This window comes from Opisthocomus hoazin, chromosome 3 (assembly GCF_030867145.1).
Source record: "Opisthocomus hoazin isolate bOpiHoa1 chromosome 3, bOpiHoa1.hap1, whole genome shotgun sequence".
Classification (NCBI taxonomy): Eukaryota; Metazoa; Chordata; class Aves; order Opisthocomiformes; family Opisthocomidae; genus Opisthocomus; species Opisthocomus hoazin.
In genome coordinates, this window is record NC_134416.1 from 89,413,290 (window position 1) to 89,435,588 (window position 22,299).

General features: G+C 42.4%; 2 protein-coding genes across 2 annotated transcripts in view; one reads left to right on the top strand and one right to left on the bottom strand.

Moving 5' to 3' along the window:
• The window catches only part of LOC104326630 (lymphocyte antigen 86), a 28,328-nt gene extending 8,543 nt beyond the window's left edge, over positions 1–19,785 (bottom strand). The window contains exons 1-3 of the mRNA XM_075415312.1: positions 19,610–19,785; positions 5,589–5,675; positions 3,998–4,126 (exon numbers count right to left, since the gene is read on the bottom strand). Coding sequence (XP_075271427.1) covers positions 3,998–4,126; positions 5,589–5,675; positions 19,610–19,730 — 337 coding nt within the window. The 5' untranslated portion in view covers positions 19,731–19,785. The remainder of the gene's footprint in view (positions 1–3,997; positions 4,127–5,588; positions 5,676–19,609) is intronic.
• LOC142360888 (sodium/hydrogen exchanger 3-like) overlaps positions 1–22,299 on the top strand; it is a 77,805-nt gene that overhangs the window by 14,875 nt on the left and 40,631 nt on the right. The window lies entirely within an intron of this gene.

The window sequence follows — 22,299 nt, forward strand, 5'->3', positions numbered from 1 at the left end:
CAGGAAATAACAGATCCATAGATCTACTGAATTTTATCATTCACACTATCTTTGGACCATGGCAGCTTCCTCAGTGCCTATGCTGGCTGGATCAGGCTTTTCAAAGCCCATGCAATGTTCCTCTCACATGATGATTTTTGCTATAATTCCAGAAGTATAAACAACCTCTAGAGCTTTAAGGACTGTAGTTTATCACAGCATCCTTCATATACATTTTTCTCCGTATATTCATACAATTTTACATTCTTCCACTGAAAGAGGGTGAACGCATCTGCTGCAGTAAGTATAACTCTCATAAACACTGAGCCTGGCTCATTGAAAGAATTCTGTGGTCTTTTTAGAGAAAGCCCAGATGTAGTTGCAAAAAGTGTATGAACACTGGAAACAGTATGAATTAAGAGTGCGTTTTTCCAATTAAAAATTCCCCTGTCTTTATGGGTCTGCTGGTAAGTTATGGTATCTAGCAAGCATTCTGTCATCAGTGGTGTGCTCTCAGCCCACTTCCCATTTTCATCCCTTTTTCTTAAAGACTTAACTGAAGATGATTTCTGTAGAGAATCTTGGAAAACATTTCTAATGTACCCCTGATTCAAGATGATGTTGTATCTGTTGTAGCAGGTTTTCACTGTTTCTACCAAAAGCAACTTAGTCCTTTTCCCTGCGACTGAGCAGGCCTCCAGTAGCTTCCAGTCTGAAGCAGAGCTTTCAAATGTGTAAGTAAGAACTTCCTGAGGATTATTTCAAGTTACTAGTTGTCATTTATCATGAAGATGCTTCTCATTCCTGACAAAACACCTATAATGAAATTCTTACTCCTCTTTCTCAAATCTTCCTTGCACTGAAAACCTTTAAACATTCTCACACTCCTGAGCTATACAAAGGCCCTATACATCTGCACCCATCTCTTCCTTTTTCTATGTTTTAAATCTTTTTAGAACTTAAATGTTCCAAGTTGGTGTTCTTCTAGGACGTGATCTTGCACCCATGCAACTGACACACAACTTCCGTGACTTTTAGGCATGCAGGAATGATCTGGGTAACTGCCAGCTATAGATGTATAGTTGAGTGAGAAAAATGTATGTAAATACATAGCTGGGTGAGAAACATTCACTCTTTTTAATGGGGAGGAAAAAGTGAGATGAAGGGGCTAAGCAAGTACACATTGTATACCAACCCAAGACCCAACTTCTGTGGTACAGCTGCTTTTTCAGAAACATGTACCTGAACTCCCAATGTGATACCCTGTTCAGTAATTCATATTATATTTTCTACTTCTATTCGCAAATACTATTTTAGAAAGTTGCCCACTAACACCTATGGAAAGAGGCCTGAACCAAGGCAGGATTTCTCTATGGTTTGGGAGCGTGCACAAGGAATTGTGCAAGTGCTCTGATGGTGCCTTTATCAGTTGAGCCTGAAAGAAAACTTGTGGACTTGCAGAGGTTGCAACTATCTTTTGTCAGGAAGCTTTGCTTAAGCTTGCAGGTTGTGGTAGGTCTTTTTCTGATTTTAGTGATTGCATTTGGAAATCTGTTAAATCTTAGGTAACTCCTTTCTCTGGAGGAAATGGAGAATAACCAGAACCTTCTAGTAAAATGAGGAAAAGCTCAGTTCATGTTGTGCCACAAAGTATTTAGCAGTTTTGTTGCTATTGTTCGTAAATTGACAATGATCCATGTCCTTGTAACCTTTCGGCTAACAGCTTCACAGCAGGTATAGAGCTCAAAGAAAAGTATCTTGGAATCTTACTTAGGAGTCCCAGCGAGCAGTGCCAGATGTGACCTTTGCTTAACATAAATAGTAAATACTACATGATTATGATGAGCATAAAACCTCTAGCTATATTAAGTCTCCTAAAGTATTTCCAGTCATAGCAGAACTGTAGCATTATAGGAGAGTAAAGAAAAATAAAGCAACCCCAAACACCCAAGACTCTGCCACATCCAGCTCTTATAAGTGTCATTTCCTCATAACTTCTGCTCTACTTGTCCATATGAGTAAGTGGACAAACAAAGTCTGCAGCAGAATTATATTCTGTCTCATTTTGGGAGAGGGAGGAGCAGGTAATTTTTGGCCTCCTTGTGGAAGGCAAGCAAATTCTGTGTGGAACTATATTTAAACTCAGATCAGGTCTGGCCAGATGTTGGAAATGTTGCCTGTACCACAGGGGAAAAGTGGCTCTGCATGAAAAGCTTCAGCTGAAAGGGCTATCTGCTCTTCTGTACCATTGGGAGGCTGCATACTTGGCCATTCACAATGTTGTCCTTTCTGCATAGAGCATAGACTTACAGCTGTGCTAATAAGGTAAGTTATGGCTGTGCTGAATTGCCTCAAATTGGTCTTCAGCTCAATTGTGTGTCCTAAAATGTGGGTTGGAATCATATGTCAGCTAATTAAGAAACACCACATTTTCAGTTTTAACCTTAGTCTGAGAAAGTTCACTTCTTTCCTGCTGTGACTTAATTACTGAATAAAAACAGCTACTGAACAAGAAGGTACATATTAAAAAGTGTATGGTAGAGGTCCTTGCACTAACTTAGGGATGCTTCTAAGTGAAGATGTATAGTATTATTTAAACAATCAACTATAGTTTTATATCATAATGTACTTCAATTAGAAACAATCACCAGCCAGTTTAAGATGAAGGGACTTGGAAACCTCAGGAAGTTTTGGTTTTGTGGCTCTGTGAATAGCAGTCTATGCTTAGCTCAGGACTGACTCTACTTCTCCTTTACGTATTCTCTAAAGAATGTTATTTAGTACTTCATCAGAATAAGACAGGTTTTCAGTAGGTCTGTAGGTGGGTTTTTACCCCTTGTAATTCAACACACAATTGAAGAAATCTCTGAATTTAAATTTTTTTTTTTTTTTGTCGATCTGGCTTACAGGATTTACATAATTGGTTGCTCATGCAGCATTTCTCTGTTATTCTTTGTGATATTTCTATGCTGTGTGAAATGTCTTAGTAATTTTCCAGGGGCTGTCTTACCAGTAGTACTGAACATGGTCTTTAAACTCATAGCCCTTGCACATGAATTACTACAGCCATATCAGGATGGAGATGCAAATGAATGGAAGGAAAGCAGAACTTGTGAAACTGACTGGTGCGCTAACAACTCTGAAACTTCCCTGCAGCTCTACCTGTTTATTTTAAAATTGGTTTAGAGAGATGATCATGATGTAAGAGGGATTTCAAAATAACCCTTTAATATAGGTGGATATTATAGTCCGCAGGCATGACCGTAGTTCTTCCAGACATGCCATGGCTAGCTTTGCACTACCTGGCCTAAGTTGTGGCAGAAGGGACCTTGAGGTGCCCAGGCTCACCTGTGACAATAGATGCCTGCTTTCTAGGGGCAGCTAATGCCAATGTAAACAACTAGTCCAAGAGTGTACCTGTTGCCACTTTGACTGGCATGAACTGAAATCATCTGACTGCTGCATAGGCCTGTGTTGAGCAGGAAGAAGATTCAAATCATAGATGGTATCAAATAGTATTTTGGTCCAAGTATCCTTATTCAAGCATAATTCCTCTTAAAGTGAGTTAAGAACTCTCTTTAAGGGCAGAAAGTGTTACTTGCTTAATAGTGAAGAACATGTTCAGAATGGCTTGTTTGTTTGCTCAGCCATTTCTTTTACAGATCTGGCCTTTATTTTTGTCATACTTCTTACTCACATGACAACCATGTATCTATAAATAGGGCTTATGAACCACTAAACTGTAGTGATGTGACCCCATCCAACAGCAATCTTTCATGAACCTGAAATCCCATGTGCATGCAATATTCTGCAATTAAAAGAAAAGCCAAGCAAACAGGTTAGGGTAAAACATAGGCTCTGAAATTAAAATATCTGTCCTACTGTGTTTCTGTCATCCATTAACATGCTGTTGAAGTAAACAGAACATTAGGATGTATTGGTGCTTTCAATAGCACAGCAGGTGCATCCTACTTGGAGTATTCAGTAGCCATCAAACACTTAGTGCTACCTAAATTACCTCCTTTCTTCTTTCCGCAGAAAACAAGCTTAGAAAGACCCGGCTTGCAAAGCGTGTCTGAGTAGGTTAATATGGTCTTCCCATTTATGATCAGGTCAAGCTTGACGTACAGTTCCTTGATGCTGTGTCCTACACACAGGGCAGAAGGAGAGCTCAGAGAAAGTGCAAGGGTAAACAGGTTTATTACTTCATTTTTTAAAACATTCCATTCTCCCCCTTCCCCCCCCCCCCCCCCCCCCTTGCTGTTCAACTGTTCAAGCCATTGAATATTTTCTTTTCACTGAGAACTCCTGATAGATAGAAATTCATGCTTTGGGAACAGGTCTCTAAGTCCCTTAAGGTATACAACAGGGGACATAATTGCATATATCTTTATTTTTAAATAAACTATGACCATAACCATTTTCTAACTATGAGGCTGATTGGCATTGTAAATCTTGTGTCTGTACATCTAAACTTTCTTTCCTACTGTCCCTAGCAGAGGGCCCATATCCAACTGGCCCTCAGGAGCAGCAACCTGTGGCTAGTACCTGCTGCCTGGGAAAAATGTAGCTGGCCTGAGCCAAACCTGTGCCAGGGACCAGCACAGCAGCTTGGCAGTGCTGGGAGGTTGCCTGCTTTTGTCCCTGGCTTGCTAACATAGATACAGCCGGTGAGGCTACTGGATTTAGAGGGAGGTCTTGTACTCTGAGTTGTGGGAAAAGTATTTGTAAATGCCTGCAATGTGATTTTGCAGGCTTTTTAAATTTTGCAGCCACCTGAAAACTGACGTTCCCCAGGCAAAAGGGCAGCATGTCTTACAGGAGGGAGACCTTTTGCATGCAAGGAAGGGCACTTGGCACACAAACTTATTTTCAGCACCAGGAGCATACAGCAGCGCTTTCGTACTTATGCCCTGGTAGTAGAGGTTCTAGGTGAGCTTAGGGCCAACAGAGTCACAAGAAGGTGGGTTTCCTGTGCAAGGATCATAAGGCAAGCTATGGCTAATATGAACTTGTGCACCCAGCCCATTAATGTGGTTCTGGTTTTGATCTTTTGTTGCTGATCGATCAAGTGCTGAAGGGCATAATTTCAGCTAGCACAGGTGGTGAGCTGATGGCATGACTGTTGCCTCAGGCTAGCACTTCCCCTGTGCTCCTCCAGCATGCTTCTCTGCCCCCACCTTGCGCTGTTGGTGTCCCTTCAGTCTCCTACCTGCAAGGGTCCGCCTTGGTAATGTGGTGGGCACTGCTGGTGTGGACACAAGAGTGTGGATGCTGTAGCTGTCTCATTCAACAAGACTCTCCCCAGAAGACTTTGTGAAGACAAGCTCTAGAGCAGCCCCCACTTTGGCTATCCATGTGTATGGATGAAGCATAGGGGAGAAACAGGGGCTGAGAGCTGATATGACCTGCTTAGGGTGACATATGTAGTCTGAGGCTGAGCTGATAACAGAACTGACATTTCTGTAGCCCCACACAGATTTTGAAATTTCTTGGAAAAGAAGCCCATTTGTATTTTATAGGAGGTTGTCACCATTTCTTACTGCTTAATACCAGCACTCACATATGAATTACCTGTTTATGGTGTGAGAAAATAACAATTCACTTACTTAAGACCATAGCAGCTCTGATGTTAAATGTGTGGGTTGTGATATCAGAACAACGGTCGATGCTGAAAGAAAAATCTTGCTGGACATCTGTTTGGAGACAGAAAGCAGTGGGTAACAAGTCGTATTTTTAATGATACTGACTATATAGAAGAAAATAATAAAATATAGCAGTGTTACAAAAACAGATTTACATATTCCTTACAAATTCTGCAAGATGTGCTCAAAGTTCCCATACCCTGTGTTTAATATCTGCTTCTGTCCTTCCTGTCATGTCAATCTGAAGCACGTTCAGATGATAGCTGATATGTGGCTAAAACCTACTGTATGGGAAAATGAGCCAGGTTCAGGGACAGCAAGTTCCCCACAGTGGTGGGTTGTCAAGTCTCATTCAACAATGAAGACTTAGCATAGCTGCTCTTCCTAGGCTCTGTGCATCAGCATTCCTGATGAGCAATTGGTTATGATGATGTTTTTTAATTAATTTGTATCACAAGATGGCTTGGCAAGGCTGATTGGGAAACTGAATCCTGCAGTGGGATGAAAAGTCCAAAAATGAAAATAAAATTGTGTAACTGAGATCCTCCAGTATTTCATGCTGGGTCCACCATCATGTAATATTTGTAACCTAGGAAATGCTCTACATTTCTCCCTTTCTGAGAGTCTTTAGCAGAGCTGGGGTCAAAGCAGACCCTACAGCTGATGACTGACATGAGCGTGGCTCTTGCCTGTTCCTACAGTACCCCTTTCTCTGCATCAAGCTCCAAAACTCTTGTACAAACATAATTGCTTTCCCTCTATTTCCACCTTCTTCCTTGCTAGCCTCCATGAGACTCCATGCTGTGCCTGAACGCTTGCCAATGTGCTGCTCTCTGATGACAGCTGGCAGCAACAACTGACAGCTCTGCCACAACAAACAGCAGCACATGCAAGTGTTTTCCAGAGCTGTGACTGCAGGCGAAAGATTCGGCTGGTGTGGAAGCACATCATCTTGAGCCTCACGGCCTGCTTTAGACAGTTTTGTCCCTCATGATGGTTTGCCAGCCAGCCTGCGCATCCAACTTCTTTTTCTGTGGAAACTGGAGAAGCAACTGTGGCATGTGCAGAAGCAACTGTAGGCTCCCCGGTTTGCATAGAGCTGGTGATGACAAAACATAGACTTGTGAATCCAAATCTGTTTCTAAGTTGTTGTTGCTTGAGGTAATCTTCTCACTGAATTGAAAATAAAGGGTTGGGAGGATTTTCCTTTGATGCTGTGGTGAAACTTGAGTCGTGAGTGTCCTCTATGAGGCTGAGCTAGCATCTCCGTGGTCTGGTCCTATTTTTGCAGCAATGCCCCATAGCTGTAACATCTGGCAGGGACCAAGCCTGGGTGACCAAAGCCTGATTGCTTAGAGGGGAGCCTGAAATTAATGAAAGTGCTGGGAGAAGCTGTGGCTCTGACTAAGCCAGGTTCTGCAAGCACGTGGATTGTCAGTGTGGTCAAGAGGAGCTTCTGAGTTCTAAGTTCTGGTAACTTAAAATAACTCTTTAAAGGAGAGAGATAAAAGTTACTGGTATTTCCCACAGCATTGTGTCCCTGTGCTGGATTTTGTCCTTCACACCACTAAAGCAGTCTCTGCAGTTGCATGATCTGCTTGGGACAAAAATTTAGTGCCTGGAGTTGTTTATTGGCTCAAGTGTGACAAGAGAGCATTGTCTTTCCTCGCTTTCTGTACTCCTGTCGCTTCTCACTTTGTTGCAGCTTCAGAAGATGTTGCAATCGGGCAGGAGAGCAGTTTCCTGCTCCAGCTGGAAAGCGTGTCGAACTTCTCTTTTCTCCAGGACCGTTATGCCTGCTTCCCCTCTGGTGTCTACCACCTCTTGGGGCTTGGTTTCCGCTTTCCTCTGGACTTCTGTAAAAGCCTTTCTTGTTTGTTTCGTGTGTGGTGCGATGATAAAGTTCAGGAAGCAGCTGCTCAGATTCAGAGCAACTTGGGCATTGCCTACAAACACCGCTGGTTGTCAGATGACTAAAATTTTCAGCTCTGTAACTTCCAGAGAAAGCTATGGTCAAAAATGACACTGCAACACATACAATGCTTTTCTCTGTTCAGAGAGACTAAGATGTGCTTTAGTCAACAAACTAAATCATGGTATTAGGGCTAGAAGTTGGATTTCTATTTCAAAATTTCACATCAGTAAACGTTTGGATGGAAAGGGGATGTTCATGAAACCAAGCTTCTCTGGAAAGCATGGGCTACTTATAATAAATATGACCTCAGGGTTGTTTTAGTTTGGATGTCTCATGCCTGTTTGTTTTGTTTCTGTAGGTCAAGGTCTTTTGTCAGATGACCTATTTCATGGCACATTGTAGCCATGGGTGTCTTCTACTGCACTGCTAGTGATGCAGCACAGGACTCTGGTTGTGTCCAAAGTAGTGTTATCTGGTCCCCAGAGAGGAAGAGAGCATGGAAGCACACACACAAGAAATTCCAGCAAAATTTGTGAAATAGAGCACTTGGATTTTGTGTTGTTACTCTGCTGCTGAGAAATGTAAACTTTTCAACTGGCAAAAAAAAATCCCAATTTTCTGACTATCTCCTTGTGGAAATTCAGGCTACGACTTTACAATTCAACATCTTAGATATTGTGGTGTGCATGAGGGCCTCCTTCTGAAATCAATTGGAAGGATGGCTGTGTTGCTAAAGCTATGGTGCCAGGGAGTCTGGATTCCAAAATGTGTAGGCAGAAGGAGATTAAAGAAAATAGTGGGCTTTAACTATTTAATAAGCAAAGGTGTCTGTAAATTTAGCTATGCGCTATCGACTACGGTAGCATGCCATACCCCTCCTTTAAATGTTGAGGAGTCCCTCACGTGGCAAAGGCAACTCAAGGCAATTGCCGTTTTTGTGTTTCATCTCGGATGCACAACTGTGAGTCACTCTGTTCTCTTATGGAGGTTTAATACTTATTCTTCCCTGTTTGCCTCAATCTGAAGTGAGCTAGTTAGACTGGAAAAAAAAACAACCACCAAAAAAACCCCCCAACAACCCCATGTTGTGTCTTTTACACGTGCAGAGCAATAACATTTACCGTTAAATCTCTCAAATACGTTGGGCTGCCCTTCAGCCTTCCACTTCCCTGCAATATTTCATAGTGCACAGTACTGTATATTCCCAGACTTCCCTCCACCCACTGCCTTCAATCTGCTCCTTCTTTCATAATTAAACCTAGAAACTCTTCAACTGGTTGCAGAGTTTTGCTTTTCCAGTTCAGCTTTGATATGTTATCAACACTGAAAACGTTGCTGGAGATTTTGCAAACATGAGGTTTATCAGTAAAAATCTGCTTGTTGGGGGGAAAAGGGCATTTTTTTTGTCTCTAGTGAGAAGGGCTTGGGCTGCAACATATTTACAGCTAGCACGAAGGTGCCTGGGAGCAGGATTTTGTCTGAAGTTTCTCTCTACACAGTTCTAAATCTTTCAGGCAGCTGCTCTGAGAAAGGGGCAAGTGTTAGGCTTTTGTAAACAATCAATGCACTGTAAGATCTTAAACCTGTTATTTGAACTTAGTGCTGTGGCTGATGCTGAGCTCGTAACTGTATCTAGCACTTGAATGTACAGCTCTTGCTGAAGACTGGCTTCTGTGGTACAATCCTGCTTTCTGAGAGGTAAATTTGGGGGTGTATCTGGCATTTTACCACTGATCGCCCCTTACATGGCATAGTGCTAGCTGACCCCATGCATCCCACCCCCCATTTCTCCCTTACCCGAGTGCCCTTGTAGATATTAATTGCTGTATTGGCTTGATATGTGACTTTCCTTGCATACGACCTGTAGTGGCACCAAAGTGCAAGATTTCAGCCTGACTCGCTATTGCAAGGTGCTCACAGCAGTGAATTTGGCTGGGTTTTTCTAGGAGGCTGAGCAGACGTGCATGGTACAGCCTAGAAGCTCAGACGACTTCCTGAACTTTTCTTCCTAGAGTTTCTTTTCCTGCTCTTCTTCTTGGCAGAAGGTACGTAGGTAAATTAGCTCAGACATATTTACAGTGGTGTATCTATGTGATGGTTCTGGCTGAAAGCCTTGTACCTTTGATGGAGATTGTTACACCAGTAACAGGGACAACAGATGGGAACATGTTTTCATGCCTCAGTCATGGCAGTTGTGGGGCCACCAGCTCACTCTCCTGCTGAACACCGGTGTGCACCAAGCTGGAGGGCTGTGAGCTGGGGCTGCCCTTATCCCATGCAGCCTTCTGTGCTCTGGGAGATGAGCTCCAGCAGGAAGATGAAGCAGACCAGCTGGGAATGATAATATGCTAACCCACTACGGTTATGTCCCTCAGAGCCTGAGCTGCTAGATGACTAACTGGGCATTATAGAAACTGGGTGGCCAGATGGGAAGCACCTGTTATAGGAATTTTGCTGGGCTGGTGTACAGCAGCCTCTGTCTTTTATTCTTCTCTCTCCCTCCCCCCCATCTTGTTAACTATCCTCTACTGGCTTGACTCTCATCTGAATCTGCTCTAAAATCACATTATTTCCATATAAGCATGATAATCAGTGGTATGAGTGAATAGAAGCAGTGAGCAGGCAAGCTTTGCTTGTAAGAGTCCACATCTGTAAGTCTTGCAGTGGTGAGAATACTCTCCAAACCGGTAAGCTATGAGTGTTTCAAAATAATACTTTTAGGAGCAGATAAGCCACAGAATTTAATGGAAAGACATAGCTGCATTTGGCTAGGGTCAGACAAGGACAGGCTGGTGCTAGACGAGCTGGAAATTAGCACAAGGAAGAAACATATTTAAAAATTACCCAACACTCCTCACCTTCAAAGCTCTTCATAAAATTAAGTCATTAGTCCTTACAATATTCAAGGTGATGAAAGGAGAGGGAAAGAATGAGGAACTGTTTGGGATTTCAGACTTCATATATTCACTCAACGTTTTCCCTTTCATGTCTATTTAAATAAATTAACCTGAATACTCAAGGTTATATTTGACACTGCAATCTACTTATAAGGTACTGAGGAAGAAGCATCAGGTGAATTAGCAGGTTTCCAGTTGTATGTCTAGATTTCCCTGAGCACCTTTGGTTTAATGAACTTCCCTTTGGGTCTGCCTTCAGTGCATGCCCCTGCCATGTCTGGGCATGGCTGGGAGGAGCAGAGTGAACCTCTGTCAGAGGAGCAGAATAAATTGTGAGACTCGTGTTGGCTGTGTCTAGTTTATCATGAGGATGCTTCATCCCAAGACGCTCGCCTCAGATGTGACCAGCTCTGGGCTTTTGCCTAGTTTGGACAGGCACTCTGGTATCCTTTGCAGAAGTCATGGTATGTTTTATCTCCTGTATGTTTCTGGGTTACTTAGGCAACACGGAGGTGAAGGAGTAGGGAATATTATAGTTCATGTATCCTTAATGTCCAGAGGGGTTGCAGACTGTGGGAATTCCCCTTTGCAAACAACGCTATCAACCTGTGGTCGCTCTGAGGTCTGTTTAAACCTGAGGCACTTGGAGATGTCTAAGGGAGTGAATAACTGTGTTTCCTTTCTGATAAATCTTACATGGCCGTAGAGGAAAGTCTGAGGAACTGGTCTCAGTATAATCTATAAGCTAAAAACCCCTAGAACACTAGCAATAGAAACTTAAAATCTGGCTTAAAAAGTGTTGATGCAATATTTAAATAATTTCCACTCCCCTCTCAAGAGTACTGAACACTGGTAATGCAAAGAGCAATTGTATACTGCTTGGTTAGATTCAGACAGGCATTACTGGCTGGTGTTTATGGCCCTGGTTTTGGAGCAAGGTGATTCCAGTGTCTTACAAAATTGGTTGAAATGAAAGATGGAGACTTTGTCTCTTGCCGTTTTGAATAAATCTCATTGCTGAGTATAACTGATGTCCAAATTTGCAAATATTCAGAAACAGTAATTCAGAAGGCTAGTGGCTTCTTCAGATGTGTTGCTGGGGCACTGGCTGCAACAGTGGCAGCATTTGGCGTGTGAGGAACAGATGCGGGATGGAGGGTTCAGGCTGCAGGCAAAGGGCCTGAAGTGTGACAGATGGGGGAGAGAGGAAGAGATTTTGCCAGTATCAAGCTGAGATCACCCGGCTACCACCTCTGTTCATGGAGCTGCTGGTGGTTTGGGCGAGGAGCTGTGTGGTGTGATGAGCTGGAGGGAAGCCCCTGCAAAGACAGCAGGTGTGAGGGGCGCACTCTGTAACAGGAGGAGAGCTCTGTTTGGGGATGTGGGGGTGTTACCAGCTTGCATAAAGAGCCTTGCTAATGACTTGATCTGAGTGTCCCTGTCTCTTCCTGCCCAAATCACCTTTCTTGACAGCAAGCTTGTTAGAGCTGTTTGCCACGTCTCAAGGGGAGGCCCGATGTCTGAAGATTCATGGAGACTTTCCTTGCTTTTGCCAGTGGTGGTATTTAGGAAGGGGTAGGGGGGTGTCTGTACTTTATGTGGTATGAGAAAGGTTTGTCTAAGTCTAAGAAGGCAAAACTGAAATATGTTGCCTTTGAGACATGGTACATACAGATCTGTATTTGTATTTGATAATCCTGATTTGTCCTAGTTAGCTTGAGAGAGAAAGGGAGGCAGGGCAGTCTTCAGCGGCGTAACAAGAAAATACTGCATTAATTTGGGCCCAGCAGGGAATGTGTTAGAGAAAGTCTTTGTTCTTCTGTTCTTATGGTAAGAAAACACTATGCGCTGTGTGAATAGGATGCATACAGTAACTGCCTGTATTCCTAATCTGGATCTGTCTCTTCTCTCTGCATGTGTGTTTTTTTATTGTTCTTTATACTGCTCTACTTGAGACAGACCTCTGGACATCAGTGCTTGCCAGTATGACTGGGGATTCACACAGACTTGCAGACTTGTGTCAGAAATAGAACTAAACATTACTAGAAACTGCCCTGCTGTTAGACACATGCCATGCTCTGAGATAGCAGGCTTTACCACTGATTATACAGAACAGTAATCAGCAGCATATAAATGGGCTAAATGTTCCCATTTTCCCAGGTTGGGTTGAAATCCACCACAGGAGTGTAGCAGTAAGCTATAATTAGAAAGGCATGCTCCCTCTGCTGCAGAAGCTAGCTGGGTTCCCACCTGGAGGATCACCTCTGGATCATTTGACAGAAGCCATCCATCTTCAGGTGAAGAAGAAACTGGTGCATTGAATTAATTTCTGGTAGTTTTCAAAATCTAGCTTTTAGCAACTGGAATCTCTCCTGAGTCTAAAAGCAGCATCTGGGACAGATCAAAGGTTTTGGGTTTGGTGCTTGGTGGGTTCTGTACAGGGTATTTGGGCATCTTGTCCCTGATGGCCACTGTTCCTCCCTAGTTTTAGGCTGTCATGAGCCTCCTTGAGGTTTGTGCAGTGACACCAACACACAATAGTGCTGAATTCCTTTTTGCACTTTTCTGAGGTGTGTTGATTTTTCTCAGATTATTCTGGATATTTTTTGCTGATGGTTATTGAATTGCTGTGAGAACCTGCTCTCTTGCCTCTAATTTTTGGTATACTGCAGGCATTGTAGGGTCCAGACCTATTTTGAGGCCTTGATGAGATGATGTGGCAATGTTGAGAAAACGTAGCCATGCTTCATATGCTTACATAGAAAGATTTACACTGGAGCACTTCTGAGCAACTATGGTTTGTTCATGCTCCTGACTTTATGCAGTGAATGTGCCCTTTGATAATTTCTACTTTATGTAATACAGAAGCTAATCTCAAATTTTTATCAAACTGTTAATATATTAATGTTATAACAATATAAACAATAAGGTTAATAAAGCTATGACTCGTATTTAATATATTAGACTGCTCCCTCTAGAAATACTCAAATTCAGTATGCAGCAGCAAAAGACAGTTCCACCTTGCCCACAGTACTCCTTGACTGCAGTGCAATATACAGTTTTCTAGGTTTGTCTCTCCTATTTGTTTCCAAAGGGGAGACGCATTTTCCTTTGGCTTGCCTTGCAGTCTGTTACCCCTCCTGCTTGCGATGCCTTAGTGACTCAGTGGCTACAACAACTGCAGATGTGACAAAAGTCAATAGGTGGAAAATGTGTCTGCTAGTTTAGATTTAGCAGCTGGAGATAAGCAGAAGGGGCTGTAACATAAACAACCCTCTTCTGCAGTCCATGATGCAGGACCTTCATTGATTTGGTGAAGAAATGGGCACTGTGAGGAAATCTCTGAGAACTAAATTGTATGGGAAAATTTAAAGCATGGTGGGAAAACTTCAGCTGAGGTTAATTCTCTCCACTACTAGTCTCAGTGAAAGTAGTAACATTGATTTTGCTAAATGGTTCAAGGTCTAGATGCAGAACCTAATGTTTTTTGCCAGAGTACTTTGGAGGTATGAAATTGACTCCTGCTCCTTCTTACCATTTGCATTTTAAAACTTACTAAATACTCTACCATCTCTGAAAGAAGAGAGAAAATGAAATTAGAACTACTGTAAGAGGTCACACAAGAAAAGACAGTTTTAATCCTCTCTAACAAAGCAGCGAATGAAATAGGTGAGGTAGTTTTAATTCATGGAGGGACCAAAATTTTAAAAGATGATTTGCAAGTGCAGTCGTATCTGTGCTACTTTTGATTCTGATGATAGCTTCAGTTTGTTACTATTTGGTACCAGAAATATGCATGTCAACATCTGGCCTTCCCTCTGGAATAAGTAAGCTATACCAGATGAGTGTAACAGCAAGGCTGTGACACTAAGACGGCTTGGACAGAGCAAACAAACAAAAAAAGTGTTTTCAAGTGAAATTCTTAAGTTCTTTGATTGTTTGCCCATTAGCAATCTATGCAACAAAAGATTAGAGTGGAGTTGGTGTCAAGTAGTTTTAAATAATTTAGAAGCAGAAGCAATTGCTGGAGACTGCTTGAGGGAAATAAGTAAGTCCTAGAGAAGCATCTGTCTCAGTCTGTCTGCCAAAAAAACAAAGTATAATGGAAAAAGGACCTTCTTATAACAAGTGTCTAGAAGAACATTTGCCCTGAACATGCATGAGGTGAGGATTTTTTGCAGACTTTGCTTTGCCAGCTGAAGCTATTGGATTACTTGTATCCTTCAACTAAAGGATGAAGTGTGTGGCCAGGGCAGAAAAAGGACTGGTAATATTGGCTGACATAAAAAACAGAAAGTGATGTGCTGTAAAAGTAGTGCTGCAAGGATGACAATTTAGCAGGATTGTTTACAAATGGGTATTGCTGACTGAGCAGGAATGGGTGTTACAGGTCTATATTTAAAAAAGGAAAAAGAGAATTTTAAAAGAAACAATACATTTGATCTCTCAGTATGTAGGAGAAAAGATACGACGGGCTGAGTGTGTGCCGGGGGGGGACCCTAGTAAGACTGAAACTATTCAGCACGGACAGACAAATCATCAGAAGACTGTAATCTGACCAGTCTCAGTCTCCACTTTTTCTTTTTTCTTTTTTTTCTTTAACCACTGAAAAGTTCCCTCAAAGCAGAACTTAACAGGAGGGTCTCTATACTGCTGCTCTGACCAGAGCAGGTTCTACACCAGAATAAACCTGTTGACTTCAAGGGTCGTTTTAATGGAGGTACAAATCTCAGCTCACAAGTTTAAAGACAAGCCATACAAATGAGAATTTCTCTATCTGTAAATTCAATCCAGTGGAAGCTCATATTGAAGTGGGCAGTGCTGCTCTCTCCTGCTGTACCAGGGCAGCAGAAATATTTATAGAAATGTCCCTGCTTGAAGGGTGACATGGAGCTATGCAAGCAGTCATGGGGGTCAGTTGGGTGTAAGTTCAGTCTAGCTTTGCTCTGTATAGGACGAGGCATTGGCATGTAAAAATAATTCTCTAAATGACCAGAGGGGCCTGCTTCTTTGCCTAGCAGAAGACATTAATTAAAGCAAATGGTTACCAATATACCTAAATATGTTTCACTATTTTTAAATCTGTAGATATGCAGATATAAAACTTGTAAGGGGTGCAATCAGTTTCATATTTAGGTTCTGGAGGTTGAAATGAATACTGATTGATTGCTCCTTCTCCTGAAACTTCAGCTAATGGCTATTAACCTTGCAGAATTCAGATGAAAAAAGAAGAAATAGGAAATAGACAGACATGAATTGGAAAATGGGTTTGTCTGATAGTGAAAAATCCCATGTGGTCTGAATAGTCTTTCATGAAGTCTAGGGAATATTTCTCAAGATGTCATCTTCAAATACTACTACTCTGACTCTCCTGAAGATCTCCCTGAAATTGCCTGTTATTACTCCCATGCACAGAAAACGAAGTCCTTAGTGGTTCATGCTCTCCAGATCCTTTCAAAGAACCTTCTGCCTTATCAGTAACCTTTTCTGCACTGTCAAGAAATCTAGAGTTTCAGGCAGCTCTGAAATCTCTCAGCTCCTAATCTAAACGTAGAAGTTCATTAATCAGCAAACATGCTGGTCTGGGTTTCTTGTCAAAACAAAAGCAGACATTCTAAAACACTGATTTGTTGATGTAGGCCCAACTAACATTTCAAGAAAGAGCTGTAAAAATAGTTGGAAAATGTTTTTTCATGTTTCAGCAGCAGCAATCACCTGCTGTATCCTATGAGGAGGGCCCTATTTGAACGTTTCATTGTAAGAATGTTTTCATGGCTAAGAGACAATTAGGCTTATATGTGTAGTCTAGAAGCAGGTGCTGGTAGTTGTGTGGAGGGAGTTAGATTTTTGTAGTCTCTGACTGGATTGCACTTTGCACTTTCAGGTGGATGCCTGACACTCACAAAGTACTGGTATCTGCTCGGAGCACCTTGCTACTGTTGCCTTCCCAGACGATTGTCTTTTAAAATATGACTGGAAAGATCAAAAGCGTTATTACTGTAAAAATCACTGTGAAATTAAAAGGGATAAGAATCGGCCATTTGTGTAGCAGGTTCTTTTCATGTCTTAGCATAGACTTGCCAATTGGTTCTCTTTTCTCAGTTAGAGATGTTAACATGTGCTGCTTTTATCTCTGGATCCCTGCCCAGGTTTCTAGAGTGATTTGTGGTCATGTGAGATCTTCATTTTTGTCACTTCTTTCTCAGAGGAAGAGTGGCACTGATGGGAAATGTCTTGATATTTATAGACTGTCTCGGTGTTCTGTCTCCTGCGGTCACATAGAGGAGACAGCATGCTGTCTGTCTATTTTACACCACCCATCTCTCAGCTGGAGTTTCTCACTGTGGACTTGTTGCTGAGAATTTTTGTTTGATTTCTTTTAGATGACTTTTTTTTTTTACAAGTGCATTATATTGATCATGAGGGTCTTGTCTAGCCCTTTCTTTTGATGCATGTCTTGGGGTCCTGATTACTGAATGTTTTAGCCTGATGTGGCTGGATGGGAATGGGGATCTTTTCTATAGGATCCAGAACACCGAGCGAGGCTGGAGGCTTGATGCAAGCCTATATCTTACCCGTTATAGAAGTAGGATGCAGCTAGGGCAAGTGCCTGCAACAGGGAATTGGGGCTTGCTCCTGGATAAAGAAGATTGCTACACTTTTCAGTTATTCACCTAAGTTTCTCTGCTACATTTTCCCTAGTTATATTGGCTCATATTTTTGGCTTTAGTCAATTTTTTACTACATTATGGAAGAGGATCTCATAAACTACAATGTAAAAATGAACACTTAGCTGCTCTTTAAATGCTCAGACTGAACTCTATTAATCTGTTGATAGTGGGAATTCAGCTCCAGAAATAAAGTTGTGAAATACTTGGCTAAAATTCTCTTGACTTCTTTGAATTTTACTTGATTCAACTGTGAGTCGCTGATAACATTCTAGAGCTTATAGTAACAACAATGGAGGTGAAATCCTGACCCTCTTGAAGCCAACAGGGAATCCTGTACCCAAGATTTCATACTAGATACCTCACTGTGATCACTCTGTCCCAAAAATGTGTCATAGTCTGGCATCTTCAGTAGAGCAGGAAATACCATGGGGATTTCTCAGACTGAAGGGACACATGGGACAGTCTTCCCCTGAAAGAGCAAAAGAGTGTGGGCAGTTGCCTAGCATTAACTCTGTTTGCTGATACTACAAAGTTGTCATAAAGGTTTGTTGGGGGAAGGTCTTGTCAAACCTAGACACTATCATGTCTGTTCCCTCCTGAATGAGAACAATTGGCAGGGCGCAGCTAAAGAACGAAACTACATTCTGCCTATCTAGTGGTTTACAGTGAAATGAAGTGGGGACAAAGCTTTCCCTCTCCTGAAAGGGTGATTGGCACCTTTGGCACTGCTGTGAGCTTGTCAGTCAGCTCAGTAAGAGCAGTGCCTTCTCTGAAGGGAATATAGACTAGTGTATTCAGATTTATTCTCCCTGTGTGTGGATTTTTGGGCTTAGCCCCAAACACCTTGTATTTTTCTGCTTTATGCAAGCTCCATACTATGAGCTGGGTCAGCAGAGATGCAGATGGTGCATCATGGTCTGCTGCTACAGGTGTGGTAGCCTGTGGAAAAAGGCAGGGCAGAACACTGACAGCAGCTGTGGGTGTTGCCACAACTGATTCTGTCAGAGCTGTAAGGGAGCAAGGAACTGAACTTCAAATAAGGAATCTGATTTCATTCTTGTATTGTTTGCATGTCTGTGTAATCTTCCCATCTCTCATAGCTGTGCCCAGGAGAACGGAAAACTACTCTCAGTGTTGGGACCTGACCTGCATGAACTCTGGCTTGTGCTTCTCAAGCTGTGAATTCATCCTGAGTGAATGTACCTCTTACCTTTTGGTGCGTGGCAAACCGAAATAAGTGACACACAAGCTCTAAACAAATGCGTTTTGTTAGCTAGGCCAGTGGTATGCATAGTAAGAAGCAATGCTTGACTAACACATGCCCAGCAGACAAATTTCATCATCATTTGAATTGACTCAAACTGTAGCCTGTGCCTCTGTCTCACGGCATTTCATGCTAGCTGAGACCTGTTGAATGAACAGAATTAACTTATACAATGAATTCTTACCAAAATAAAGATAATACCAAAGCTTGTATTCAATATCTAATTAAATATTTTCCTAATGCAGTATACCCGTCTATAATATGTGAAGCCTGACTTCAGTCTCCTGGGAGCAGGTCAGTAAAGAATAGCATTACAAATATTTATTTACTTCTCTTGTCCTTACTGGCTTTATTTTAATGGTTGTGCAAAACAGAATGAAAGCTACAGGGGAGAAAAAGCCCCCCCGGGAAGCCTTTTGTATCAGGATGAATTGGAAAAACAAACTCTAGGGTGCTCATTTGCCACAAATCGCTTTTCACATCACGTGTGGAAAATGAATGAGGCGTCTGTGAATCTAATTCCTTTTGTCCTAGTTGTAAAGCAGATTAGCACAATAGGAGAGGCACAAGGCCAGCAAAGCGAGAGGTGGAAAGCAGGCACCGTTCAGTGAATTAATTTTCAGTCACTCCAGTGCAGCTTGCTCCTTTTCTTCTCTACAGATTTAAAGAACAAATAAACCCTATCGTCCCTGGGAAATGCCTCTAACTGCTGCTGCTGAAGTCTCACTAAGCACGGTGGCAAAGGCAGAGAGCACAAATCCTTCCCACTGTCACCCTGGGTCTCTTGTCACCCCAAGTGGGAGGACAGAAAGCCCATCACCCACAGCCTCACCACACATTAGGAAAACGGCAGATCAGTGCATTTGAAGAGTTTGCGCCATCCCAGGGGTTAAAAAAGATAAAGATCTAGGGTCTTCCTCTTTTTTTTAACCTTAAAGATAAAAATACTAGTCATCTCCTTCATGCTGAACTGGATTTTTGACAGCTGTTTATTATTCTGAATTAGGTTACATTATTTTCCCATCATTATCTTCTATCTCAATGTGGTTAGATTTGTGAGTGTATGTCAGCCATACCCACTGTATTTGAAGGACTGAAAGTATTCTAGCTGCAAACCCCAGTACTGGCTTGGGAGTGTAACCCTTCCATTCATTGTCTGGCTTATGCAGCTCTCACTGCCTAACAACAACTTTGTTGCCCACCTAAAAGGAAAGTGGAAATTTAAAAAAAAATCTCACCACAGCTTTTGTAATTTATTTCCAAGTTGTCCTCTTTGCAGACAGTGTGCGTAGACCATTCTGTGCTGGCATTGGTGTAAAGCAGGACTAAGGTGAGAACGAGAACATTTGACGTCTTCATGGTGGTGGTAGATTGCAGGATTACTTCTCTGTGTCTCGCTAGCCCTCTGTAGAGGGAGGTGTTCCTTCCTTGCTCCAAGGGAGACAGGAGTTGCTACATTAGCAGAAGGGTTAAGTGAGCCAATGCAGCCTTAGCTTACTACAATGTGGTATAAACAAGAGGCTAATCAGGATTGGAGGATGATATTTCCGTGTGCTTAGACTTCTGCTTTCTGCTTTGTGTTAGTTTAAACTGATGACAAATGAGCTGATCGCACCTTCTCACTGCATGGTATAGCCCTGCCTCGGTGCCTGCAGGAACAATGCAGCAAAGTGTTTGGTTTTTCTCTCACTGCCAGTTTCTTCTCTTGTAGCTGAAGCATTTGGGTCAAGACTTCAGACAGGCTTGTTTTGCAGCCAGAACAGCTAAATATTGCGATCCAAATCGCCCCATCTTCATCACACAGTCAGACCAAATTTTGCAAGGAGGACAGTTTGGTTTCTATGTTGTTCTTAGTTACTAATCTGTCTGCTGGAGGGAAGGGAGGTGTGTCTGATATAGCTGACACCAAATAAGCAAGTCTTGAAACTTTTATGAATGAATCCTTTCCGCTTGACCATGCTAAATACTACATTTCTGTTCATTTTGTTCAGTAGTTCTTTGGGTATACTGTTCAATAGTACATTCCTATCAGGTAAACCTAGACTTAATTTTTTTCCTTCTGTCTTCCTGGTTATTTAAATGCCCGTTAGTCATGCTGTGCACTTGTTATTCACACCAGCTTGAGATCCAGGGTTGGAATAGATTTTCAAACTGCACTTGCCAAAAAGATCTTTCCACCTTTTGGACAGAGCATGAACCAGAAAAAAGCTACAACCTAATTTCAGTCCTAAAGCAAATGTCTGCAACAGTCTTCTGTCATGCTACAGAGCCAATTTTGCCTTGTCTTCAGCCTGGAGGTTTGGATAAAAGATCACTTTGGCCATCTTAGTTTTTCTTACTCTGAAGGCGGCAAGAATCATTTGCTCTGTTGCTGAGTGAGGTTGAAGAGGGGAAAGCCTACGCACTTTGGGGAACAGGAGCGCACCTAACAAGATAATTGCTTGTCCTGGGTTCGGCCAGGACAGGGTTAATTTTCCCTGGAATCCAGGAAGGGACATAGCCGGGCGAGCTGACCCAACCTGGCCAAACAGAGCAGAGTATTCCATACCATGTGCTGTCATGCTGGGTTCCGGTGGGGGGGAGCGGAGCGGTGGGAACTCACTCGCGGCTTGGGAGCATGCAGCGGCGGTGGTTCAGGAGAGCGGCTCTGTTTTTCTGGTTTGTTTTGTGTATTCCCCTTTTCTGTATCATTGTTGTTCCTGTTCCCTTTGTTTGCTGCTCTGTTAAACTACCCTCATCCCGACCCACCAGTTTCTGCGTGTTTCTTTCCATTCTCCTCCACACCCTGGTGAGGGGAGGGGCGGCCACGTGGCGCTTTTGTTGCTGGCCGCAGCCATACCATAACATTAGAAAACAATGCTAAACAGTAGAGCTGTTCCTCAGGCAGAATCCTGACCTGAATGCAGGTAATAAAAGTAATCCCATAGACTAAGGAAGGGGCCAAGATTTCAACTATGATATGTTACAGTTAAAAGCCAATTCAATGCAATCCAAGAGACCTTGTTTTGAATAGTGAGGCTCAGGCTTGCTTCATGCTTTGGGATACTATTGTAATGGTAAATTATATGTCCAGGTCCGGAGTGAGAATGCAGGCAACTGTCCTTAGGCATGGAACGTGTACAAGTCACGTAAGGAGATTTGGGTTACAGATTTTTCTAGTTTGACTGGACTTTGGTTGTACCCAGCTGATAGCTGACAAATTCAAGTGCAATTGCAAAGGGAATAGTAAGGTGAGACAATGTCTGCGATTACTGTAATGCATTTAAAATAGAATCATATAGAGTAGAAGTCCCTTCCCACTAAGGTCTACAAAGACAGTGAAAATTGGATATAACATAAACTCCATATTTTTTTTAGGAATGACATCATCATGGTCCTGCATTTAAAATGTCAGCTTAATGCTCAATAACAACGAACAAAGCAAACTGAATGACAGGGCAAATGCTTCAAAGAGAGACCCACTGGAGATCACTAAATAAACTAAATAAGGCTCAGGACCTCTCCTGAGATGAAAGTCATTGGAAGCTGGGAAAATTCATGGGACAAATACCATACATGCTTGTCCTGTTCTTACTCTTCCCTGCATACCTACTTGTCCACTCTGCTGGGAACAGTTAAATGGAGCCTTGGTCTAGACTAGAATTATTTATTTGGGCACTGGTCTTGTTCTTTGCCTCCCCTTCCCTCTGCACACCCCATCCTGTTGGAACAGCATTGCCGGTGCTCACGGCTTTCAAAGTGCTGACTCAAAGCAGTCTTTTGTCTTAGCAGAAGCCCTCTGGTAGCTGCTCTGCAGATATCCATGAGCCTGGGCCTTGCCTTGCAAAGATTTCAGTCTAAGCACAAGGAGACAGCTTGGGAAAGTGGAACAGCACTGGACTTTGGGGATACAAGTTTCTTGTTTCCCTGAAAGCAGGATGGCTGGGGT